This window comes from Argentina anserina, chromosome 7, assembly GCF_933775445.1.
Source record: "Argentina anserina chromosome 7, drPotAnse1.1, whole genome shotgun sequence".
NCBI lineage: Eukaryota > Viridiplantae > Streptophyta > Magnoliopsida > Rosales > Rosaceae > Argentina > Argentina anserina.
Genome location: NC_065878.1, coordinates 23,606,295 through 23,631,473, shown reverse-complemented (window position 1 = coordinate 23,631,473; position 25,179 = coordinate 23,606,295). Strand labels below are relative to the sequence as shown.

Here is a 25,179-nt window from a genome sequence, read left to right as displayed (position 1 = left end):
GCCAAAAACCAGATCAAACACCCTACATTTCGTTCTCCCTTCTCTTCTAGTATTGTGCACCATTTCATTGACCCATTACTACTTCCTTTGCCGGCATAAGCCGTCCACAAAACCCTACTATTTATTTCCGAATCTTCACCTTCAACTTTCAGCATCCCAATTCTCCAAAACACTCGTATACTCTCTCTCTCTCTCTCTCTCTCTCTGAACATCATGGTCCGGTTCATTAGTATTGTCTACTTCCTCCTCTTCATGATACCTCTGTTCTATGTTCTTAAGTTCTTGTCCAGAACATCTTTGCTTCACATGGTCGTCAAGTCATGGCAATCCTTAATCGACAGGTTTCATGTTTATCAGTTCTACAAGGTGCCTCAGTTCAACCAGAACTTCCAAGAGAACCAACTTTACCGGAAAATCTCTCTCTACCTTAACTCCCTTCCCAATATTGAAGACTCCGACTTCACCAACCTCTTCTCTGGCTCCAAATCCAACGACATCTTCTTCCAACACGACAACAACCACTCCGTACGCGACATCTTCCTCAGCGCCAAGGTTTCCTGGACCAACGAGAAATCTGATGTCGATGGAATCCGGTCCTACGTTTTGAGAATCAAGAAGACAGACAAGAGACGGGTTTTCCGGCAGTACTTTCAGCACATACTGACAGTGTCCGATGAGATTGGGCAGCGTAACAAGGAGATCAAGCTGTACATGAATCTCGCCACCGAAAACGAAAGGTGGAGATCAGTCCCCTTCACCCACCCGGCAACCTTGGACACGGTCGTCATGGACACGGAGCTCAAGAACAAGGTCCGGTCTGATCTAGAAACATTCTTAAAATCCAAGCAATATTACCACAGACTCGGTCGTGTCTGGAAGCGAAGCTTTCTACTCTACGGTCAGTCCGGGACCGGAAAAACCAGTTTCATCGCCGCCATGGCTAGATTCTTATCGTACGACGTGTATGACATCGACATGTCCAAAGTTGCCAATGATTCCGACCTGAAAATGCTCCTGTTACAAACCTCGCCAAAGTCGTTGATTGCTGTCGAAGATCTCGACCGTTTTTTGATGGAGAAAACGACAAAACCAACGGCGGTGAGCCTCTCGGGGCTGCTGAACTTCATGGACGGAATAGTCTCCAGTTGCGGCGAGGAGAGAGTATTGGTTTTCACCATGAACGGAAAAGAACACGTGGACCAACTAGTCATGCGGCCGGGCCGGGTCGACGTCCATATCCATTTCCCGCTCTGCGATTTCTCGGCGTTCAAAAGCTTGGCCAACACGTATTTAGGGGTGAAAGAGCACAAGCTGTTTCCTCAGGTAGAGGAGATGTTTCAGAGCGGCGGGAGTTTAAGTCCGGCGGAGATCGGAGAGATCATGATATCCAACCGGAGCTCGCCGACCCGGGCGTTGAAGTCGGTGATATCGGCGTTGCAGACGGATGTGGATAACAAGACGACGGTGAAGGTGGCACAGGCGTTGACGAATAGCGGGTCGGGTCGGTCGGTTGGTGGGGACGAGTCGGGTGAGCCCGGGACGGTGTTTTGTAGGGAGAGTGTTCATACGGTGAGAGAATTTAGGAAGTTGTATGGGCTTTTGAGATTGGGGAGTAGGAGAAAGGAGGAGCCGCCGGTGCCGTTGGATAGAAGTTCGTCGGAGAAAGAAGGATCACGGCATGAAAGAATGATCGTGTAATTTTTTTTTCGGTTTCTAATTAGTTTTAATATCTATTCTCATTGAAAGCTCATTCTCATTACATCAACTCTTGTAAAATAACCTCATAAATGAGAATTTTTTCATTTATTATCAACATTTTTAATAGTGAAAACACTAATTTGTAATGACAACATGTATAAATGTATAATAGACGCACTAAAAGTGACGGTATTTGAGTCTTACAAATACATTGTAAAAAGATTTCATTGAATCTACTGTCTATGATATTTAATACACTTCAAGTGTAATTTCAGGTTGTTAAAACTATTTTCTTACGTGAATTCTAGAAAAATGTAAGTCCACAATTTGAACATTTCAAAACAAGTAAATTCAAAAGTAAGACTATTTACTTACCAAAATATATGGGAAGCGACTCTTCTAAATGTTTGATTTGAGTTGCTCTTGTGTCTGGTGGGTTTCATAACTTTGACCCTTGTATATGGTGCGCCTAACTATTTTGAAAGCAACTGCACGATAATTTCTTCAATGATTTGGCATCACAATTATCTGAGCATCCAATTTTATTTTTGTTTTGGAAAATCTATCTGTTCTACAAGACCTTGAAGAAATGGCAAAACCGAAAGTAAAGATTCTATATCATCATCAACTGTTAATTATCAGCCGGAAATGATTTCTTACGAGTTGCATGTTGAAAGAATCGACACGATATGATTCACATTGTTTTTGACACCGTTCCTTTTCTTTTTGGCTTTCATTTCTTTTTTTAGTTACAAAAAGTTTTGTTGAGAGCTTGGTTACGCTACACCATCATCGCCAGGGCATACCCACAATCTCAAACCTAAAGGACTTACGACGGATACATACATGTCACACAACCCTCATGTATGGATTTCCGCAGAAGAATTTACAGATCACGAGTCAACGATGTATGCTGACAGCGTGGATCGAACCTGTGTGGGTGATACACCTCAAGTCCGTACTTGCAAATTAAGACAAACCTCGTTGGCTTTTGGCTTTTCATAAAGAGAATGAAATAAAAAGAAGGAAATAAAAAAATAGAGAAGAAATGAAGAATTATGGCGAAAACAATAGGGAAAATGGATCTGTGCTGTGCGGGCTAGGTGAAATCTAGTGACGTGGGCCTAGACGGGCTTGGGGCTTCACCTTTAAAAATAGTAATTTGGTAAATCCAATTTCATCGTCTCTTGGTCGAAATTCTTCACCGAAAACCCTGATTCTAAAATCTGTGATTATCAGAATGGAAGAGCAAGAAGCTCAAGTATCTCAATACATGTCTATACTGAACAACACGAAATCACAGCAACTATATTTCACCTTGAAGACCCCTATCCTCGATTCTCAAGGAAATCTTTTCCTTCAGCTGCTGGGAATCGATCAGGGCTTCACCTACAATCAAAACTCTCATCACGAGAGGTATTCCTCCATCATTTGCTTAATTATTATTACTATGCATTTTGCTTCCTCCTTGAAATTTGGATCATGTGATATTTTTGAACTTGGATTGGCTTTTTGAAGTTTTGTTTGGCTTTACATGTTGTTGTACTGTATATCACTATTGTTATGGCGTCAATTTCCTTTGTAGGTTTGTGTGTTTCTCTAGGTTGCTTTACATGGTCTTTCCTTGCGATCAAAATGTGAAATGGGACCTGCGTGTGTCAATTGTTTCTATGAAAGAATCATGATTTACCAGAATTTAAGCTGGATGCATTTAAAACTCAGTGTCTCATTGTAGATTGTGTTTCGAAAATAAGGAGCTGGTAGGCTGTTTTATGTTTTTTGATAAACTCAGTTGCAATATGATAAATGACATCTTTATAGTTTTATATTGATGATTACTGATGGGGTTGCAGTAGGTTAGCTATTTATCTTTGTAGAGCTAGGATGAGGGGGTTGTCATGGGTTTAGTAGAAATCTGCTTTGTTTCCAATAATGTTTTATTCTCTATAGACCCTCTAAACAATGTGTCACTCTCACTGTCGAGTTCTAATGATCGGATGTAAAAACAAGCCGTATTCTTTGCTTAGATGGGCATTGCTTCATTGCCCGTTCCGTTTAGACTGGGCTTAATGTTGGCAGGGTTGATTCCAATTGTGAGCAAAAACATATGAATTGTGTTTCAGTTCATGTAGTTTGGCAGCATGTTCTATTAATTCAAATCTCATTTTTCCATATTTCGTGACTTTCTGTAACGTTTGATATCATTCCTGTAGGTGAAGTAGGTTAAGATTAATAGTGAAAATGAGCGGAGCAGGAGCAGGAGCAGAGAGAGGATCTGGAACCACAAACCTCCTGCACATTTTGTTACATCAATTCAGGCCGACTAATACTGAAATCCTGTGTTGATTATCGAGGTTTGTCTCTTTGATCGATTCTTTCTTGTCTACATGTTTAGTATTCAACAATTGTTAGTAATACACATAGACAACATCCTCATAAAGGTTTCCATGCAATATGCAGTACTTTGTGCACTTCTCCTATAAGAACTGGATATGAAAATAATTGCAGTACCCAATGAGTTTTGCTCTGCTGCAAAGCGAGCATGGTTTGCCCATTTTAACGTCTTAAGCCTCTTGTGCTGGTTGTCTGGCTTGTGTTTAGGGGTATATGAATATAGCCATGGAGCAAGCAGAGGTCAATAGAGAGCTGAAATATAAATTTGGTGATGCTTCTATTCATGGACATAATGGTAAGGGTGCAAGAATTGTGTTTGTACACTTGTACAGTTGTTCTTGCTTCTAGTGTCATTACCTTGGTGAGAGATAACCAACACTCATTTTTTGTATTCATGCAGCTCTACGCCTCTACATCAGTAGAAAGATGACAATAGCTGCATGATGAGAGTATTGTGATTTTTTCAAGCTTAGAAGATCGTCTAATATCTTGCTTTCTGCAGTTATGACTGTTATGTTGGTAAGTAAATGAAATTGAAATGTACCTAGAACTTCTCTACTGGATACCTTGACCTTATTGATTTGAGTTCGTCTCACTATTTGGTCCCTCATGAAATTTGATTGCTTATCTACTATTGCGGAGCTTTCCATCTATTGCGTGCAGCCTTAGTACGTTGCAGGTATATTAATGGTACTTTGAATCCTTGACAATAACAACTGCTTACTTTTGCATTGTATGAATGTCTGACCAGTTCTTCGTCCTCTGTTTTTGTCTATACTCACAATAATTGCTTACCAAAAACGATTGTTTCGTCGTCCGGCATAAGTATATAATTCGATTTGGTTTGACATGTAGTTTTAAATCCCACCTGAATTCTAGAAACCATGATTAAAGATATTATAATCCAATTGAAGTTCTTGTTTCGTGAGCCTGTGTTAGTGTTCTATGTATAAACTTAGAGGATAATATAGAAAAACTAACCTGTGTAGGAAACATGACCTTGTAGTTTAAGATCTTTTTAAATTATTCAGATTAAAACTTTGTAGGTTGTTTTCTTATTAAATTCTTCAGTAGTAACAATGCTGTATTTTTAGAGTCGAAATTGTGCTATATTAGCCGTAAGAAGCCTGCACTAGTTGTGTGAGATGAGATAGAGCAGATGGAGCAGTTGATGGAATAGTTCAAAGTTCAAACTACTGTGAGATGCTAAAGAACCCTGTAAGTCGAGTCTGTAACCTTCCTCACTTATTCTTTTTTTTTTTGAACGAGAAAACCTTTTGTCTTATTTGAAAGTCATATATTAAGATTCACGAAGCAGGTGTGTATAGAGATTACAGAGGACTCTGTTATATCAAACCAATACCTTAAAATTAATGAAACTACACCATCACCCAGAGGCTGGAGTCAATACTATATAGGGATTTGGGTGATGTTTCACTTTCAGCCAGTCTTCCCTTTCCGTCGTCTTCTTCTATATCACCTCCATTATATAAAAGTTGAAACACCTTCTCTCGACTGTGCACACTGCACAGTTTGGAGCAGAACTCGGATCACCAATCAATCACTTTCCTATGGCACTGAGCACGCAACCTGGGACTGCTATTTCAGAAATCCCATGGAAATATGATGTGTTTTTGAGTTTTAGAGGCACAGACACCCGCAAGGGCTTCACAGATTTCTTGTACGACAAGTTGCAGTGGCAGGGAATCAGGACGTTCAGGGATGATCCGGAACTTACAAGAGGCACGGCCATCAGTCTAGAACTCCTCACTGCAATCGAGCAATCAAGGTTTGCGATCGTTATCCTTTCGCCTAACTATGCTGCTTCCACATGGTGCTTACATGAATTGTCTAAGATCGTTGAATGCATGGAAGAGAGAGGGACAATTTTACCAGTTTTTTATGAGGTGGAACCCTCTCATGTGAGACATCAAAGGGGCGGCTTTGCTGAAGCGTTTGAAGAACATGAAGAGAAGCTGGGGGAAGGTAATAAGGAGGTAGAAGGGTGGAGAGAAGCTTTAATCAAGGTGGCCAACCTCGCTGGGTGGATTTCAAAGGATTATAGGTAAGATCAAATAACACAAATAAAAGTACTTGTATTTAATTTCTCGAGCATCAAAACTTCGTAAATGTTGCTTAAATTAGTAAATTAACTGTACTATAGCATAGAATCCCCACAATTAATCATTGCGGTTTAATTTTATCTTTACAAATGAACTTTATATTCAATATTTTCATAAATTCAGCAGGGGATTTGTTATATTCTTGTTCTAGGTATGAAACAGAGCTTATCAGAGAGATTGTGCAAGTACTGTGGAGCAGAGTGCATCCTAGTTTCAGTGTATTTGGTTCTTCAGAGAAGTTTGTTGGAATGGATACTAAGCTGGAGGAAATAGATGTTCTTTTAGATAAAGAAGCAAATGATGTTCGCTTTATAGGGATATGGGGGATGGGTGGGTTGGGTAAGACAACCCTTGCTAGATTAGTGTATGAGAAAATCTCTCATCATTTTGAAGTTTGCATCTTTCTTGCTAATGTCAGGGAGGTTTCCGCAACCCATGGTCTAGTTCATTTACAAAAACAAATTCTTTCCCAAATCTTGAAGGATGTAAATGTTCAAGTAGGGGACGTTTATAGTGGTATCACTATGATAAAGAGATGTTTTTGTAATAAAACGGTTCTTCTAGTTCTTGACGATGTGGATCAATCAGATAAACTGGAAAACTTGGTGGGAGAACCAGACTGGTTTTGTTCAAGAAGTAGAATCATCATTACAACCAGAGATCGGCATGTACTAGTTACACATGATGTAGAAGAACCATATGAGTTGAAGAGACTAAACGAAGATGAAGCTCTTGAGCTTTTTAGTTGGAAAGCCTTCAGGAAATATGAGCCCGAAGAAGATTATGCAGAATACGCTAATCATTTTGTTATGTATGCTGCCGGTCTTCCCTTAGCTCTTAAAACTTTGGGGTCTTTCTTGTATAGAAGAAGTCCAGATTCATGGAGTCCTGTGTTGCAAAAACTACAGAAAACTCCAAACCGATCAGTTTTTAAAATTCTGAAAATAAGTTTTGATGGACTTGATGAGATGGAGAAGAAGATTTTTCTGGACATTGCATGTTTCCGCAGACTGTATTGTGATGATTTTATAATTGAACAAGTATACAGTTCTGACCCCTGCATGCGTGTTCTAATAGATGTTCTCGAGGAGAAATCTCTCATAACTATATCAAGCAACCAGGTAGGTGTACATGATTTGATACGCGACATGGGACGTGAAATTGTTAGGCAAGAAAATGAAGAGCCAGGTGGACGCAGTCGGTTGTGGGTTCGAGATGACATTTTTCAGGTTTTCTCAAAGAATACGGTAAGATTTTAAACAAATTTGATTTACCAAGCATGGATAGCAATGCCATTTTATTTAACAAGAGAAATACTTATTCCTGGTTATAACAGGGAACAAAAGCCATCGAGGGTATATTGTTAGAGGTGGCTGAATTAGAAGAGGCAGATTGGAATCTTGAAGTGTTATCTAAAATGTGTAGACTACAGCTGCTCTACATTAATAATTTGAGGTTTTCTCGTGGCCCAAATTATCTTCCTAATGCCTTGAGATTTCTGAACTGGAGTTGGTATCCTTCAAAATCTCTCCCACCGCGTTTTCTGCCGGATGAACTTATGGAACTTAGTTTGGTTCATAGCAATATCGATCACCTATGGAATGGAACAAAGGTAAGTTATTAAATATCTAATATAATTAAATTTTATAATTCCTGTATGGAAGCTGATTGTTCTACCATTCTTCATGTTTCCTTCGGAACTTGGGCAAGTTGAAATCTATCGATCTTAGTTACTCCATAAACTTGACAAGGACCCCAGATTTCACAGGTATTCCAAATCTTGAGAAATTGGTTCTGGAAGGTTGTACGAATTTAGTCAAGATTCATCCATCTGTTGCATTGCTGAAGAGACTCAAAGTTTGGAACTTTAGAAACTGCAAAAGTATTAAGAGTCTACCAAGTAAAGTAAGTATGGAGTTTCTTGAAACGTTTGATGTATCTGGCTGCTCAAAACTGAAAATGATTCCAGAATTTGTGGGGCAAACTAAAAAATTATCAAAGCTTTGTTTAAGTGGGACTGCTGTTCAGAAACTGCCTTCATCAATTGTGGAATTGAGTGAGAGTTTGGTGGAGCTTGATTTGAATGGAAGTGTTATAAGAGAGCAACCTCACTCCCTATTTCTTAAGCAGAACTTTGCAGTATCATCTTTTGGATTATTTCGAAGAAAGAACCCTCACCCCTTGATTCCTCTGTTAGCTTCCTTCAAGCATTTATCTTTTTTGACGACATTAAAGTTGAATGACTGTAATCTCTGTGAAGGAGAAATTCCCAATGATATTGGTTGTCTGTCCTCCTTAAGGTTCTTGGAACTTGGAGGAAACAATTTTGATAGCCTTCCTGCAAGCATTCATTTGCTTTCTAAGCTTCATTATATTAATGTGGAGAACTGCAAAAGACTTCAACAGTTGCCAGAACTTCCGGTGGTGAAGGACCACTTAAGTGTGATAGTGGATGATTGTACTTCCTTACAAGTGTTCCCAGATCGATTAAATTTGGTGCAGAGTAATTCCGTTCTGCTCAGTTGCATCAATTGCTTGAGTTTGCTTGGTAACGAGGATTCTAGTCATCGTTTATATTCAATGCTAAAGTGGTTGGTTCACTTGGCTGAGCTATCTCTCTCTCTCTCTCTCTCTCTCTCTGCTAGTTGTGTGATATAATACGATGGTTGGTATGGTGCAGGAAGATGTTCCTATTCAGCCTTTGTTTCTGTCAATTCCTGGAAGTGAATTTTTTGAGTGGCTCAATAATCAAAGCGTGGGAAACTTGGTAACTGAGAAGTTACCGTCGTATGCAAGTAATTGCTGCAAGTGGGTTGGGTTTGTTGTATGTGCTCTAATTGTACCCCATGACAATCCATCTGCCGTTCCTGAAGATAGATTATGTTTACATCCTGATGGAAGTCGTGTTATCTGTTTCTGGAACAGATATGGTGATGGTGTGGTAGGTTATGGTTTCCAAGTAAAACAAATTGTTTCAGATCACCTTCTTTTACTTGTTTTACCTAGTCATTATTGGAATCCTCATAACTGTCGTCCGAAGGACATACACAATGAGGTTAAGTTTGTCTTCACAAGCACGAGAGCTGTAGGGAACAACATATGCGTAAAGGTGAAGAAATGTGGGGCCCGTGCACTGTTTAAGCACGATTTGGAAGAGCTGATCAGTAAAATGAACCAATCCAAGAGAGGAGTTTCTGTATACGAGGAAGGTGCCATGGTTATGGCAACAAGCATAAGTGGTGGCTCTGATGATGAATATTACTCTGCAGAAGAATGAATGAATTTCTGAAGAAAGACGGCTTGCTTTGTTCTTGATCCAACCATCCAGTGCCTAAAAGCAAACATGAAAGACTCACACTGCTATTCTCAGATTTCTCACTATCCATAAGAAGTAAGTTACTATTTCATATTATGATTCCTAGCTGCAATAGGACATCCACATCTTTCCTGTCTCTCATATCGACACATTTTGTCATTTGCTCTGCCATCTTCATCAATAACATGACTGTAGAAAACTGAATCGAGAAGTTTTGCTTTGTGGTAATATTATTTCAGATGAGGACTACGACTCCAGACTAGCTGGGACAATGCCAGTGTACAAACTTCCAAAAGAAGCACAGAAGAACGGTCTGTAGCCGTACACGATGAAAAGTAGGCAAACATTTATTCTGTCCATAATGCATAGTTACACGAGGGCATGCTTTGAAATTTAAAACCATGGAATTTTGTTCGATCAAGTTTAGCAGGTCAGTTGAAAGCTATTTGGAAATCGATTTTGGTCCTTATTAGCATAGTTACTTGGTAAAAGTGGTAAAGCATAATAATTGGCAAGGGTTCATCACTTCATGGACAGCTTATGGTTTGAGCCAACACCTAAAGTACTGTGTCTGAAAACTTTGTTCAGTGACACGGTGATGTTACTAATGTCTAATGAGCTTTTCTCTAGGATTTAGACATAACAAGCATATCATGACCTACTGTATATAAGGTATATATCTTAGTAAGAAAACTTGGAATAACATTTGCTTGATGTTTATATGGTTAAATGATTCAAGTTTTGATGCGCACTGACATCAATATTTCGAGCCAAAAGGAAGCTCTACTTACAGCTTCACATAGTTTGAGATAGAAGAATAGAGACTTATAGTTTACCATAGATAAACCTAGTTCCTTGTGGCTACGGAATATATGTACACATGCTGATTGCTAACTTTCACATTAGTAGCGTTCTGAAGGTTCAGATGTAAAGAGTCATCACTTTGCTCTAGCTTCATATTCATGCATGTTCATCACCAGAGGATCCGGATGAAATTTCAATGACTCCCTCTTCATATTCGTGTTCATCACTAGAGGAAATCAGTACAGCTCTGGCTTCAACTCCTGTTAATTCCAATGGATAATTCAACACAACGATGTTGTTTAATGCATCTTCGAATAAAGGTAACGACAAATTAACAGAAGCATATGAGCTTTGTTTATAGACATACCAGGTCTGTGGTAGTCGGTTTCCGGATCATCCCAACCAATGATTCGCACTTGAAAGTGAGAATGTCTGCCTTGTAAACACCAGGAGGTCATCTTCTCCAATTAGGTAAGAGGAGGTAAATGCTTCCCATCCCTCCTCTAACCACATATGGTTACCACAAGGTGATTTTCTCAACTTTAGTTTTCCAGGGTTCTTCACGATTTGGCACCTTGAGGAATATGTGATCTCCCATTTGATCACCATACTTCTCCACAGCTGCAGCTGGAAGTTCCTGCACACATAGGTATATAGTTAGACTTGGTCACAAATAGCATAATGGTGGGTTCAGATAAGAGCCAAACTAAGCCACAAACAAATAAGGATACAACTAAAAGCTAAGGCCAAGTGAGTATAAGCACAGGTTACTTGAAAACTTGCTAGATTCTAAGGCAAAACAAGCCTCAGCTCACTATAATGCTGCTAAGAACCTAGTGCTAGGAGCTTCTGTATATGATGCCTGCATCGCAAATGAAACACCTAGCTAGCCACAAATGATCATAAGAAGCATTCAAATTATTCTCTCACTTCTGAGTTCTAACCAAATTGAATGGTAGAGTCACAAAGTAATTACAACTAAGGGATGCACAAGAGCAAATAAGTAAGAAACGAAGGATAGAACAACTTCTTTAGGTGCTGTGCAGAAGGTTTAGAATCAAGCAAAAGGTCGTAGTTTTTGCCACATGAAGCCAACTAAAAGTTCAACACAAAAGATAGAAGCGGCACAAGCCCAAGAAATGAACTCCTAGAGACAAAGATTTCTCAGAACCCAGAGACCTAAAAATTCTAGACTCAACCGAGACATGTAAAAGGCTAAAGCAAAAGCCTTCCATCTCGATCAGATCCCAGCTCAAACCTTGTCCTGGTCCATGTGCTTTTTCAATTCCAAATGTGATGTGAATTAACTATGTAATACTCAATTATAGATCTCAACTTTCAGCTCTGTAATGTTCCAAAAAAGAAGAAGAAGATGCGAAAAGGTTTCATCTTTCAAGCTAAAGAAACAAGATTAGAACTGTAGCAAATGTATGTTTCAGCTTACAGAGGTGTGAGTCTACAACCTTCTTTCCTTCTTTGATATCATCCAGCTGGAGAATCCTTACGCAGAAGCATGGGGAGACTTCTGGAGCAGCAGGTTCTTTTGCCTATTGATCTTTCTGGGGGGAAGAAGCCATGGAGGATGAAACCAAATGTTGTAAGTTCCAAGCTTCAGAGGTTCTTTCAGTTGGGCAAGAGCTTCAGAAGAACTTTGGATAGTTAGTTTTTGGAACAGACTTGTTCACACTCAGGAAGGTTCTATTAATTGATGTTGTTTAGTTCGGAACTGCAGTGCCAGTGTCTTGAAGACAACATGTCAAGTACTAGAATAATCACCGTCCGTTCAAATCAAATGAAGGGTGCAGATTTTGAGTCTAGTTGACCAGAAAAGAAGAAGTCAAAAATGAGAGAGACCAGTATTTGTTACATTGTGTTTGTCATTGAATCATGTACTCTATCACAGTATCACTTGCATTCATCACACTGCTAAGCTAAACTAAAAGAACACTGATTTGGATCAAGTTCGGAGGCGTAAGCTCATAGAGGTCTTCCTCTCCGGCCAGCCACTCACAGCCATCTTTTGATCCCTTCATCTTCATTCTCTTCAATCTATTTAAATCAGATGTTTGTATTGATGCACTGATCTCACATTATTTTCGGTGCATTCGGAGAATGCTTGACATAGTATGGAGAGGAGAGGAGTAAATGTGGAAATCTAAAAACTAATCCCATGAGAAGTGGGAATATCTGCAAATGGAAGTAATACTCAAATCCAACCAAAAGCAGTCACTTTTACATTGATAGCAATACTTCCCCAGTTCCTCTGAGCTCCATCTACCACTAATTTTTCTTCAAGAAGATATTTAACTTTTCCTCAATCTACCCTCAAAAGAGGATGCTCTGGAACTACGAACAATACATGCTATCTTCACTTTTTAGCTCGGAATATCAAAGCTCTGCACTTGCGTTCCCCTATCACCTCCAGCACACATATATCATCTTCGTCGAGATGATTCTCCAGCCTAAATGCTTTCCAACCAGCACCTGAAATTATTGCTTGTGTTCTTCCGTTACTTCTTTTGTATGAACAACACTGAATCGTCCAAACTTTGTCACCTTGAATATTCTGTAGCGTCACATCACAGCAAGTGTCTGCTTTATAGAAATGTTCCGCGGCAAAAGCTTGATTTATAAACTGCAAATTTGACAAAAAAGAATGACGGATAGTTAATTATCTCATCATCTAACACGTTCCTCCTTGAAGCTGTGCATTGTACCCAAACTTTTTAATTCTCTCATAATACAAACTTGGTTGGTAAGAAAAGCTTACCACACGAAAGGCTAAGGTTTTGGATGGAATTCTGATGTCAAGAAATGGCTTGTCTGACCTGAAACTGCTAAATTGGGAAATATGATATTCATGTTCTTCAGCAGAACATCTGGGCATAATTGAAATGGCTCCAGCTCCAGCTTCAGATCCTGTGGGTTTCCTTCTTTGTCGTCTGACCTTATCTTCTGTTTAATCACCATGATTGATTCAACACAATGTCATGAGACACTTCAAAAGGAAAATTCCCATAGAAATCGTAAAAGCAAACTAAGTTTCCGTCAACATACTTCCACGTCTAACAGTAGAGGATCTGGGGGAAAGTGAAACGGCTATAGCTACAGCTTCAGTTCCTATTCTTTCTGGTGTACTGACATCAGCTCCTGTATTGATTCCCATGATTAATTCAATAGAATTGTCCACGACAAACTTCCAAATGCAAACTAACAATAAATTCCATATATACATACCTCCACCACGAATAGGGTATTCTATTTCCATATCATCCCAACTATAGATGCTTACTTGGAAATGGCAATGTTCGCCTTCAGAGCTGAAGGTTGCCATGTCGCCTTGGTCTAGTAAGTAAAAGCTGGCAAACTCTTCCCATCCTTTCTCCAACCACATCCGATCACGACGAGGTGATGTTCTCAATTCTATTTTCCAATGCTCTCCACAATTTGGAACCCTGAGATATATATGGTCTGACATTTGATGTCCATACTCCCTCACAGCTGCTGGCGGAAGTTCCTGTACATATTCAACAGGTAACTTAGATTAAATTACTGAGGAGAGCCGAGTTGCATATCAAAATTGTAACATTAGAGATACAACCATATATGACTTTAACATGATTTTGCAGCAACCAAGATCAGCATGTTCTAATACCATTCATCTAATGACCAACATTTTCAATGGCAATGCACCAAATCAAGCCTCAAACTGAGGACAATACTACACTTGACTTAGATCACAATTGAATAGTAGTGAACTTAAACAAGAGTGCCAATTCAAGCCGCAAACAGATGAGAACTTGTAAGATTAATATATGAAATCCTCAAACTCATCATATTACAGGTGAAAAGCCAAGTTCATTAATACATGCATTACAACTGTGCACCTAGCCACAAACCTGTAGTGAACTTGAACATAAAGCATGTATAACTTTCAAGCTTAAATTCTTCATATAATATGTACCCAAATAGGAAAAATTCAGAGCAGAATTTAAGCTAAAAACTTCTGGAAGAAGCAAATGTTTGTATCTAAAGTCTAAACTATAAAGGTTTCAGCTTTCGAGTTAAACAATATGAGAACTGATTATAAAGTCAGAAACTTTAAACAAGAATCTGAGATCAAACAAAGAAAACAGAAGAAAAAGTGCAAGTAATTTATAACCTTCTTCCCGTCTTTGAGATCTTCACGACTGAAAATCCTTAAGCAGAAGGCCGGAGAGTCTTCAGAAACGGCAGGTCGTTGTCCCTTTTCAGAAAGAGAGCTGGAAGAAGCCATCTGGAGCTGGAAGGTCCAAACTTTGAAGGACCCTCTTTTCTGGGCAAGAGTGAGAATCTCTCAGAGGCTAAACCTGAGCTCACCCAGTTCGAATTGTACTAAATATCCAATTGCCAATTGACTTTGAAACTTGAGTGGAAGAAAAGAGGTGTGTTCAATTTTGAAGTAAGGGGTGTTTGTGATGTGGATTTGTGTGAGAAGAATAACAGAGAGCAGAAGAGGAGAGCAGAACATGAACGAAGAAGGTTCTGTGTTTTATGTTTGAGAAGCAGAAGGTTCTGTCTTGTTGAGTAAAAACAAATGAAAATGGGGATGTGGTAATGAACTTCCTCGAGTTCTTTCAGAAAACGTTTTGTCAACAAATGAATCAGTTTAGTAAAGAAAGTTCGCTTTGAACTTCCTTGAGAAAATGGTTTTCTCCATTTTATCTCGTTAGTAAGAGGAGATCATGGCTAGTATTGTTTCAACAATTTAACCACCCTATTAAACATTCTTGGGGATTTATACTAGTTTTCTAGTAGATTTTTAAGCAAATTCCAATTGAAGCAAGGAAGAGTATTCAATCACCAAAAGTTGAGTTCATGAGTTTGGAACTAAGCATTTTCTTCAATATCATCAATTCTCAACAAGATATTTGATCGGATAAAAATGACAACTTACAAGTGCCATTGGCACTTTACATGTTTTCGGAATTGACGATGTGAAGGAATCAAGATTCTTATTTATCACAGAAAAAGAAACTTGAATAAAACTTGCTCTGAAAGTGCATATGACAAAATGATTCAAAGGTTTTTGATATCCATATGTTCAAGCCAAGCAAAGTCTATTTTACGATAAATTCCTCTGGACATCTGTATAAGAAGAATGCTTCCCAGAACTCAGATTACATAAGAACACCAATAATTCCTCTGAACTCCATCTATGACTAATCAATCGTTTAAGTTGATACACAACTGTTCCCCAAATCTGACCTCAAATGAGCACGTCGTGGAACCATGATCCTTTCACATGAAAAGAATCCTCACTTTTGAGCTCGGATTATTGAAACTCTGCACCTCCGTTCCTCTATCACCTCTAACACTAAGGCATCACCCTCTTCCAGAAGATTTTCCTGCCTAAAGGATTTCCAACCAGCTCCTGATATTACTGTTCGCATTCTGCCATCACTTATTGCGTAAGATATGCACTGAACCGTCCAAATCATGTCACCTAGAGTGTTCTGTAAGGTCAAGTCGCAACAAGTGCCATCTTTACAGAAGTGTTCCAAGGCAAAAGCTGGATTTATGAACTGCAGGTATGAGAAAATGAATTGGCTGTTAACTACTTAACCATCTAGTGCATTGTGCCCAAACTCATGAGTCTCTCTTGCATGGGGTTGTTGAGAAACGCTTACCACACGGGTGGTTAATGCTGTCGCGGTGATTGGGACATTAAGACAGGGCCTGTCAGATATGAAGCTGCTTACTTTGGAAATATCACATTGGTGTTCATCAGCAGAGGATGTGGAGGTATTTGAAACGGCTCTAGCTTCAGCTTCAACTTCAACTCTTGTTTCTTTTCTCTTGGGTCTGCTGATATCAGCTCCTGTTTAATTCAACACCATGCTGGCCATGAGCTATATCCAAAGGAAAATTTCCGTAGAAGTTTTAAATGAGAACTAACTAAAGCAGCAAAAATAAGCATACATGCATACCTCCTCCACGAATGGGGTAGTATATTTCCATGTCATCCCAACTAAAGATGCGTATTCGGAAATGGGTATGTTGGCCTTCAGAAGTGAAGGTTGCCAAGTCGCCTTGGTCCAGTAAGTAAAAGCTAGCAAACTCTTCCCATCCCTTCTCCAACCACATCCGATCACGACGAGGTGATGTTCTCAACTCTATTTTCCAATGTGTTCCACAATTGGGAACTTTGAGGAATATGTGACCTGCCATTTGATCTCCATACTTCCTCACAGCTGCTGGCGGAAGTTCCTGTGCACAGGTATCAGGTTACTCAGACTGATTCTGTAAGCAAATGCATACACAAGGATATGTACAATGACAACATCGCATATAAACCAAAATCTATCCACACGACCAAGATGAAGCTAGCATTACCAGATCAAACCTCAAACTCATTGCCTTACTACACCCAAGACTTACCCACCAACTGAACAGTAATTAACTTAAACCCAATAAAGTCCAAAACTTGATTAGATTATGAAACCCTGCATACACTAATTCAATGTATGCACAGCCACCAACTGAGCTGTAATGAAACTTAAATACTTACCACTGGCAAACCAAGCCACAAACCCATTCACCCTTTCTCACTCTACTATATCTTTGGATCACCCCAACTACCAATGACATTCTTTGTAACCCAAAACCACAATCTGATCCAGAAATGCATTACACATGTTATAGCTACTAAAGTTCTCAACTTCCAAGCTGCAAGTTACTAAACTGAACAAAACTATATATAAAGCTGAAACCTTCAACAAACAAAGCAAAAGACAATATGAGTCCACAACCTTCTTCCCATCTTTGAGATCCTCACAGCTCTGAATCCTCAAGCAGAACCCAGGAGACCCATCATAAACGGCAAGTCGTTTTCCGTTTTGGTTCCTCTCCCCCATCTCTCAACCTCAAAAAGGTCCAATCTTTCAAGGCCTTGACTTTTCTGGGTTTTATACTTTTATACAAGAACCCCCCAACTGGGCCCTACCTGCACTCAACAAACAATCACCACCGTCCATTAATATCAAAAATGCCCAGACCCCCTCACACGCGTGAAAGCTCCTGTCTCGCACGTGCGGAGCAGCTTGTATTCAACAAGAAAGGCAGACTTTAGAGAGAGTCATAAAACCAACTGTCGATCAATGAAAGTTGGTTCTGCTCCGCCTTCAGATTTTGCCCTAAATCCCCAATTCAAAGCTCTCACCGATCTCTGTTAGTTCTGATCGAAAGGTAAGACTGATTCGTAATACTCATTTCTTGTTTGTACATAATTTCTAATCAAGATTTCATCTTTTCTCTGATTTAAGCTGAATTTAGATTGATTGATCTGGAGAGTTATCCAAATTTGTGCCCTAATTATGGAAATTGGTATTTAGAGGTGATCATATTGTATGAAGTTGAGTTGAGTTTTGCAAGATTTGAGCTAGGAGTATTGGGTTGTAGTGCATTTTAGCTCTTGAGGCATGAATTGGGTTTAAGCTTTATAGGACTTATATCAGATGCATGTTCTGCCACTTATGTGTGTCCTACTTCAGTTTGATTCTAGTACAAAGTTGCAGGATTTTTGGATGAAACTAAAGCTTTGGTATTGGGTATGGATTGTTAGTGAGAGCAAGAAGGGATGTTCAGTAATGTGTTATTGAGATCATGATTTTTTTTTTGGTTGAAGTTTTCAGGCCTGTTGAGAGCGATTTCCGACTTGGGTTTTTTTTGTTCTGATCAAGCATGGTAAGGTTTCGTGAGTCATGGTTGCTGCAGCTGTTCTTTTACTGTGTTCTGTATTTGGGTAAATTGTGACTGAGTCTTCGTTTTTATGGGTATGTATTGCAGAATTACATAATCGGAGCATTCAAACCATCTTGCAACATTTCAATCACATTTACTGATGCAAAGACTCGCAAGCAGGTACTCTACCAATAAGGAAGAAGCTATATACATTTTACTTTCTTTCGAGGCCTTTACAGAATAACTCAGGGAGGAAATTTAGTTCTTTACATTCGACCAAATATTAGGTCTTACCAGCATAAATGATTATTTTTCTTTCTTGGTGGTGATGTCACATGGTATTGGGGGTGCTGCTTGTTATAATTTGAAGATTCTGACTATGGTAGTTAACTTACCCTTACATGTGGACCCTTATCTGTTTTGGGTCTATTGGTGGTTTACATAACGATCTTGTGCTGATATCGAGTACTATAACTTGATTTATCAATAAAAGCAACCTGTGGTTTTACAAAGTCATATCCCTTACAAGCTGAATTCTACATCAAGATGCTAAGATGTTTCTTGATGCTTTTAACAACCTTTACAATCTATCTGCACTCTACAGGTTCCATTAAAAAAGGAAGGTGGCCAAGCAGTATCAGTCCCACTGTTTCAAAGTCAAGAAAACATTTCTGGAAAGGTATATATTTGATTGCTTTGTTTAATTGCCCAGCATTATTGCAAGTTTTTTTTTCTTTTCAAATTGATTTATGATAGTTTTGACTACAAAGATTGTTTATTCGGTGATGATTCTTGTGTCATTTTCAGATTTCTATAGAACCAATTCAAGGGAAAAAGGTTGAACACAATGGAGTGAAAGTTGAGCTCCTCGGTCAAATAGGTATCATATCCTTGATGAATAGCTTTTTATGTGTTTCATTTCAACAGTTCCATAGTAGGAAGTTCGATTTAACCTAATAGGATGATAGTTTCATTTATTCTTTTTGGATGATTAAGTGGTACTCTACCTGCTCCCCTAAACAAGCACGCTGAGAATTTTGCTTTATGTTGCAGAAATGTACTTTGACAGAGGCAACTTTTATGACTTTACTTCCCTTGGTGAGTGTGCTTTGGCTTCATTGTATTGGTGCATGGTTAAATGCTCTCCAACTTCTTCTTTTTCATAAATAGAAAGGAAAAAAGGCACTACCATTCCCACTTCTGAATTTCAACCATCCCTCATCTATATTCTATCACAAATGATAACATACTTGTCTGTTTCATTTCTCATCCGTAGCTTTGGAGTTGTACTCCCAGCATCTTTTTTTAAAGTGCTAAATTTATTGCTTTTGTCTACAGTTCGTGAACTTGATGTTCCTGGAGATATATATGAAAGGAAGACATATCCTTTTGAGTTCTCTACAGTTGAAATGCCTTATGAGACTTACAATGGTGTCAATGTCAGGCTTAGGTAAGTCTTAAACCTTTCATTGGATACTTATTTTTTGTTTTGTTTTTAATCTTCTGTAGTTATAATGACAGTGTGAGTAGATGCTGACTTGAAAGTATTTGTTGATACTTTTTTGCTGTGAACATATGTTACTTTGTGTCACTGATACTAATGAAAGAGTTAAACATGTCTTATTGATGGATTTCATGTACCTCGCGTGATAAAACATATTTTCTTTCCACTTACCTGTCTTTTACAATTTAAGTCAATGGTGAAGCCAAACTATGAGGCAGTTACCAATGCTGCTTTAGTTAGCTGTCTTTTTTGGAGTCAGTCTGCCATTATTTTGTTTTAATGTTTTGGAATAATTGTTATAATATAGTTGTATTTTAAACTTGGAGTATAGCATCTCAGTCCTTATAAAATTAGTTTCTTAATAATAACATATAAGTAATGAAAGTAATTATATCCACTGCCAACTTTAGAATTTCTTGCATTACAATTAATATTGTAGAATTTAAACATGACGTAGAACATGATAATTCATGCTCTGACATGTTGGAGATTTGTGTGTTCTAGGTATGTTCTGAAAGTCACAGTTAGTCGTGGTTATGGTGGTAGCATAGTGGAATACCAAGATTTTGTGGTAATCTCTCTTATCTCGTACTGTGGAAATACCAGAGCTTCAATATTGGTTTCTTTAGTCAGTATTTATGTTTACTATTACATTTTCTAAAATATGCATTATTCGAAGTTCTCTTGTTCTTTCAAAAGCTACTTGTTCACAATTGTTACTCAGTTATATTGATATCATTTTCTGCTTTAGGTTCGCAACTATACACCACCTCCATCCATTAACAATAGCATCAAGGTTAGTGCATCGTTCTGATTTTTGTGACCTCTGCATCTCAAACTGACTACCATGTAAATATAAACATCATTCATACTTACTGATAGGGACTCTGGTATAATACTGTGAACAACATGTTTGCTTCAAATCCTTATTAGTTTAGTTCCATTATATGGGTATATGAAGAAAAAGTTCCAATGATTCTTATAGTCTTATTGTCTTTGCAGATGGAAGTGGGAATTGAGGATTGTCTGCACATTGAGTTCGAATACAACAAGAGCAAGTAAGTAAAAACATTTTTCATGAACAGAGATTTCTTGTTTTTGGTTGGTGGTTCACATGCACCAGATGAATTCTAGAAATATAGAGTTAATTCGGTTGGCTATTGATGACTCAATCTAGGTCCAACCTCACTTGTCAGGATGGATTATGAGAAAGATTATATTTTATTAGTATTAAGTCACCATAAACAAAACATTTTGGCATTGACTATTGGGGTGCTGATACACAGGTACCACCTGAAAGATGTTATTATTGGCAAGATATATTTTCTCCTTGTAAGAATCAAGATAAAGAATATGGATCTGGAAATCAGGCGTCGAGAGTCAACAGGGTCGGGGCCCAATACCCATGTTGAGACAGAGACACTTGCTAAGTTTGAATTGATGGATGGTGCTCCAGTCAGAGGTATGTTTGCAATGCTTCTGCTTATATGATTCAAAATGCTGGTACAAGCCGGAAAAGGCTTCACCATATCGAGGCTTGCATGTTTGGTTTGTAAAAACAATTACAAGGTCTCAACATAGTAAAGGATTTTTTTCACCAAAATTGTATCGTTAATCAGAATGATCAGGTAAAATTAGGTGATCGAATTCGTTAGAAAATTGTTGATCAACTCTTAGTTGCCGATCTTTATGCTAATGGATGAATGGCTTACATGCATCATTTTTCTTGTTTTCCAGGTGAATCTATTCCCATTAGACTGTTTCTTAGCCCTTATGAATTGACACCTACGCATCGCAACATCAACAATAAATTCAGCGTTAAGTATTATTTGAATCTTGTTTTGGTTGATGAGGAGGACCGGCGATATTTCAAACAGCAAGAGATCACTATATACAGGCTTCAAGAGACTTCATGATCCCCAATTGATTCAGTTAATAGGGAGAAGGCACTTTGTAAAGCTTAAAACTATCAGCTCTTGTTTTGCTGCAATCCCCTGGTCCTTGCCGAGTTGAACTTTGATACAGTATTGCTGCATGTATATGGAGAGTGGAAAGAGACAAGATCATTGGTTGCCAGAACTCATGAACAATCTCTTGTATCTCCGACTTTTTGTCAATTACCATTGCAGAGAAAACATTTGTGCGATGTTTGAAGTCTTTTTTAATTGTTAATGACTTCAAGATTAGGCAGTGAGATATCCATGTTTCGGATAGTTTCTATACATCATATACTGAACTAATGTTGCTATTGGCATTACAACAGTAACACTCAAATTGCACGCCGACAATTTTCTACTTATGAGATTTTGCATCAGAATTCACAAGTGCTGTTAGTACTTCATTGGCACTCACTCGTTTAGGGACAAAACACGATCAATTCTTCTTCTGATTCTACCGGTTGCCCCCCTATCTTCACTCTTCTTCTGCTGATTCTACTGGCAGTCCCTCTTTGAACCACGAGTAAAGTCCGCCTTCTAAGTGGAACACATTGGTATAACCATTGAGGACAAGCAAGTAGGCCGCAATCAGTGATCTGTTGGAGTGTAGTAGTGTGAGTAATCAATCATATATGTTATTCCTTGAACAAGGGCCAACAAGCTCATAAACTGTGATGAAATGAAGCTTCACCTTGACTGTTGTCCTTCTGGCAAATTTTGGGTTGGTCTCATTGTACCCCCAGCTGCACAAGCCACTATTATCTTTGCATTCTTATCCAACTTGGATTCCACAGCTGAATGTTGCCATATTTCCCAAACATTAGTGTTATAACTTATATGCTGAATTTAAAAACACAATGCAAAGGTAATTATATTTTCATACTTTGGATGAACTCAGGGTTCTCTTCTGTTCCTGCAAAAATGCCGAAAAATGCAAATGCAGCTCGCCTGGCAATGTCCCACGCTGTCCACTCCTTTATGAGCCTATAAATTTGCACATTGACGGCGTTTGGCGGATGAGCCTGCATGATGCACCAGAAAGCATTGATCTTCTTCTGTTAAGTAGCCTACACTTGAATTGTCTAATATTTAAAATGAAATCCAATTGCTACAAACCTCTTCAAACTCTTTCACAGGCCGTACGTCAAGAATGACAAAGTTGTTTTCCTTTTGAAGCCGCAGAGCTTCTTTTGCATCCACACTTCTTACCTACAAAACAATAGGAATTATCCCTCGGTAATTGTCACCATAGTCTTTGATATGAGTTAAGGATGTTATGCAATATATGATCTCATTCAACTTCTGCCGAAAAGCTAGTAACAAATCTTCAATAAGGTTCAATATACAGTTATAAATGTTGGATTTTGCCATACATAAACTGTTATGTGATCAGGCTAGTACCTTTTTCTGCAGCAGAAGTGCCCTCTTAATCTTCCATTCCTCCTCGGCTAACCTCACCGAAAGAAGAAGCATGAAACAAAATATGGGTCTGTCAATTTAAGAGAAAATTTCAAACTGATATGCATACAATTGGTTCTGTGAACACATTATAGTTGGTTACCTGGTGATTTGGCTTGTTTTGTTGCTGCACAACGAACTCTCAGACCTCGTGGGACGGTCTGCGATGACAATCTTTTCCTTGTTGATCTTACTGATCTCACTGTGAGCCAGCTGCAAGAACAGTGGCCATGTTTAGAAGCAAATCCTAGTGGTGAAGATGAGTGTAGGCTGATTGAAGAAGTAAGAGAAGCCATTGTTTAAATATGAAGGGCCCCAAAACAAAGAAATGAGTCTTCTCTCAAGCTAAGCTCAATGAATGTTCACTAAAAATCTTTGGTTACAGATATTTTTTTTTTGAAAATTTTGGTTACAGATTAGGATGTACAAGAAAAAGAAACTAGCATATCGTCTGCTAGATTGGTCTGTTTTTTTATTTGATCAGGTTTGAGATATTTTCTGATGCTTAGATTGGACACTCTAACTGGACCAAATTGGATACTGTAGAGAATTTTATCTCTACCAAAATCTGAGTTTGTGGTGTATATTCATAGACAATGGTCTTTGCATTTCTTTCATCCTCACCCATTTGTCATATAGTAGGGCCATATAACCCAAAATGATATATTCCTCTTCCAACCTGGCTAGTATAACCTTTATAAAAGCATATACAGTATTTTCTTTGATATTACAGTGGCTAGTACACGCCACAAATATCTTAGCGATTAAAAGCATTTATTTTTAAAGTTTCGAATGTAAGTATATTTTCTCTCGCAAGTTTGAAAAATAACTCACAGGCAGTCGTTATATCCAATCCGACAAGTAGCAAACATAAGCTTCTACTAAGAAGCATAGGAGGTAACATGGCCATGTTTGAATTAAATTGTGCCCATTGTCTGAATTTAAAGCAGCATCAGTCAGCCGAATGATGGGTGAGCATTGATGAGCACATAACTATGGCTGAGTTTGGTAGAGTTTTTCAGGTGATTATAAGTGAAGCCCTATTATTTAATGTTTGGTAAACTCCATGACTTGGGGCTTCTCTAAGAAGCGCTGGCTTTTTAGAAGAAAAAGCCGAAGCATCTCTAGACCTCCTTTTAGAAGCAGAAGCCAAGCGAACACGCGAAATACCGAAGCGAAAATTAAATGAAAATTTTAAAATTCCACTGGGTACCTCAGAAATTTGATAGAATTGCACGGTGTACCCAACCTCAAAACTCTCTCTTCCTTCACCAGCGTCGAAGACCTTCACAGTTGCACTCGACTGATCGAAGCATGACCTATCTCTATAACCCTCTAGCCTCTCCTTCTTTTGTCTTCGTGTATCAAAACATCACGATTCGATCCGAGTTCGATCGAAGCTTCAATCAAGCTCTTATTCATGACTTTCTGGTGAGTAATGATGTTTTGTTTAATGATTTGATTCTTGTTCCTGGGAAATGTTCGATCTTTGAGGTATTTTTGTTGATTCATGAACTGGGTTTGGATCGATTTACCTGTTGTGTTACCATTACATTGGCTTCTGCGATTATTTTGTGTTAAACGTGTAATCGAGCTTGTAAACATCTGAATTAGTTTCTGGGCATGGTTTGCAACTCTGCAATATCATGCTTTTCTGGATTTTTTTTCTCTATCCCTCATTGCTGGATGTCGTTGAGGTGAGTAGGAGAAAGGAAAGAGTAAATGATGAAACTCGATGGGTCCCCATTATTGCTGAAGCTCTGAATCTCAGTTTCTTGGGGTTTGGTTTCTTAAAGAGAACCAACCTTTTATGGTTATTCTTCATAAAAAACGAACTTTATGTGTGTGCTTTAAGTTCATGGGTGGATGCATGAGAGCTCATCATTTAGCTTTTTCTGTCTGTTTTCTTTGTAAAAATAAGGAACAAACAATTTTACCACTGCATTCTGGCTTCATTGTGCTCCTTTAAGGCTTGAAGGACAAGTGAGAATCATAGCTTGTGAACTTTCACTTCATTGGTTTGTTTCTCTGGGAATTTATACATATATAGGTTCAATCATTATCTCATGTGCAGGAAATTCTATCTTTCAACTTAATGTAGATTTATATTCCAATTTGGGGAATCCCATGAAAATTCTAGTACCATTTTAATTTGCCATGGAGAAGCTTTGCTGCTGCATTCTCAGTAGAAGTGTTTGCTGGAGGGTTATATAGGCTCTTCAA

The 25,179-nt window shown here is 38.5% G+C and overlaps 7 protein-coding genes across 7 annotated transcripts in view; 4 read left to right on the top strand and 3 right to left on the bottom strand.

Annotated features, from left to right (window-relative positions):
* Positions 1–25,179, top strand: part of LOC126802114 (uncharacterized) — an 81,826-nt gene that overhangs the window by 50,609 nt on the left and 6,038 nt on the right. The window lies entirely within an intron of this gene.
* On the top strand, positions 86–1,884 carry LOC126802113 (AAA-ATPase At2g46620-like). The gene has a single exon (XM_050529666.1). The coding sequence runs from the start codon at positions 214–216 to the stop codon at positions 1,696–1,698; it is 1,485 nt and encodes a 494-aa protein (XP_050385623.1). The 5' UTR covers positions 86–213; the 3' UTR covers positions 1,699–1,884.
* Positions 5,630–10,587, top strand: LOC126802128 (disease resistance protein Roq1-like). Its single transcript, XM_050529683.1, is given in 6 exon segments — positions 5,630–6,157; positions 6,367–7,462; positions 7,552–7,822; positions 7,909–8,869; positions 8,871–9,606; positions 9,771–10,587. Coding segments are annotated over 5 exon segments (3,444 nt in total). The 5' UTR covers positions 5,630–5,663; the 3' UTR covers positions 9,493–9,606; positions 9,771–10,587.
* LOC126802119 (uncharacterized) lies at positions 12,509–14,943 on the bottom strand. Its single transcript, XM_050529673.1, has 5 exons — positions 14,498–14,943; positions 13,573–13,852; positions 13,393–13,485; positions 13,106–13,290; positions 12,509–12,970 (listed from the first exon to the last, which is right to left on the bottom strand). Exons 1-5 carry the CDS (start codon positions 14,609–14,611, stop codon positions 12,704–12,706), a joined length of 939 nt encoding a protein of 312 aa, XP_050385630.1. The 5' UTR covers positions 14,612–14,943; the 3' UTR covers positions 12,509–12,703.
* LOC126802121 (uncharacterized) lies at positions 15,410–17,252 on the bottom strand. Its single transcript, XM_050529675.1, has 4 exons — positions 17,127–17,252; positions 16,305–16,584; positions 16,005–16,195; positions 15,410–15,899 (listed from the first exon to the last, which is right to left on the bottom strand). Exons 1-4 carry the CDS (start codon positions 17,229–17,231, stop codon positions 15,633–15,635), a joined length of 843 nt encoding a protein of 280 aa, XP_050385632.1. The 5' UTR covers positions 17,232–17,252; the 3' UTR covers positions 15,410–15,632.
* LOC126802120 (vacuolar protein sorting-associated protein 26A) lies at positions 17,444–21,726 on the top strand. Its single transcript, XM_050529674.1, has 12 exons — positions 17,444–17,562; positions 18,009–18,060; positions 18,163–18,237; positions 18,662–18,736; positions 18,865–18,937; positions 19,111–19,155; positions 19,396–19,507; positions 20,066–20,132; positions 20,313–20,357; positions 20,564–20,619; positions 20,848–21,023; positions 21,299–21,726. The coding sequence occupies exons 2-12, from the start codon at positions 18,058–18,060 to the stop codon at positions 21,475–21,477; spliced, it is 906 nt and encodes a 301-aa protein (XP_050385631.1). The 5' UTR covers positions 17,444–17,562; positions 18,009–18,057; the 3' UTR covers positions 21,478–21,726.
* Positions 21,912–23,380, bottom strand: LOC126802123 (rhodanese-like domain-containing protein 14, chloroplastic). The gene is made up of 6 exons (XM_050529677.1): positions 23,060–23,380; positions 22,900–22,946; positions 22,615–22,707; positions 22,382–22,520; positions 22,190–22,292; positions 21,912–22,094 (listed from the first exon to the last, which is right to left on the bottom strand). Exons 1-6 carry the CDS (start codon positions 23,250–23,252, stop codon positions 21,974–21,976), a joined length of 696 nt encoding a protein of 231 aa, XP_050385634.1. The 5' UTR covers positions 23,253–23,380; the 3' UTR covers positions 21,912–21,973.

Coding starts and splice junctions, on each gene's coding strand:
- LOC126802113 (XM_050529666.1), top strand. CDS start 214: ATGGTCCGGTTCATTAGTATTGTCTACTTCCTCCTCTTCATGATACCT.
- LOC126802119 (XM_050529673.1), bottom strand. CDS start 14,611: ATGGCTTCTTCCAGCTCTCTTTCTGAAAAGGGACAACGACCTGCCGTT. Junction 13,853..14,497: donor ATCTCAAAGACGGGAAGAAG/GTTATAAATTAC, acceptor GAATATGTACAG/GAACTTCCGCCAGCAGCTGT. Junction 13,486..13,572: donor ATACCCTATTCGTGGTGGAG/GTATGTATATAT, acceptor GAATCAATACAG/GAGCTGATGTCAGTACACCA.
- LOC126802121 (XM_050529675.1), bottom strand. CDS start 17,231: ATGGGGGAGAGGAACCAAAACGGAAAACGACTTGCCGTTTATGATGGG. Junction 16,585..17,126: donor ATCTCAAAGATGGGAAGAAG/GTTGTGGACTCA, acceptor ACCTGTGCACAG/GAACTTCCGCCAGCAGCTGT. Junction 15,900..16,004: donor CAGCATTAACCACCCGTGTG/GTAAGCGTTTCT, acceptor TCATACCTGCAG/TTCATAAATCCAGCTTTTGC.
- LOC126802120 (XM_050529674.1), top strand. Junction 18,238..18,661: donor ATGCAAAGACTCGCAAGCAG/GTACTCTACCAA, acceptor TGCACTCTACAG/GTTCCATTAAAAAAGGAAGG. Junction 18,737..18,864: donor AAGAAAACATTTCTGGAAAG/GTATATATTTGA, acceptor TGTCATTTTCAG/ATTTCTATAGAACCAATTCA.
- LOC126802123 (XM_050529677.1), bottom strand. CDS start 23,252: ATGGCTTCTCTTACTTCTTCAATCAGCCTACACTCATCTTCACCACTA. Junction 22,947..23,059: donor AAAACAAGCCAAATCACCAG/GTAACCAACTAT, acceptor CGGTGAGGTTAG/CCGAGGAGGAATGGAAGATT. Junction 22,095..22,189: donor CCAGAAGGACAACAGTCAAG/GTGAAGCTTCAT, acceptor ACACTCCAACAG/ATCACTGATTGCGGCCTACT.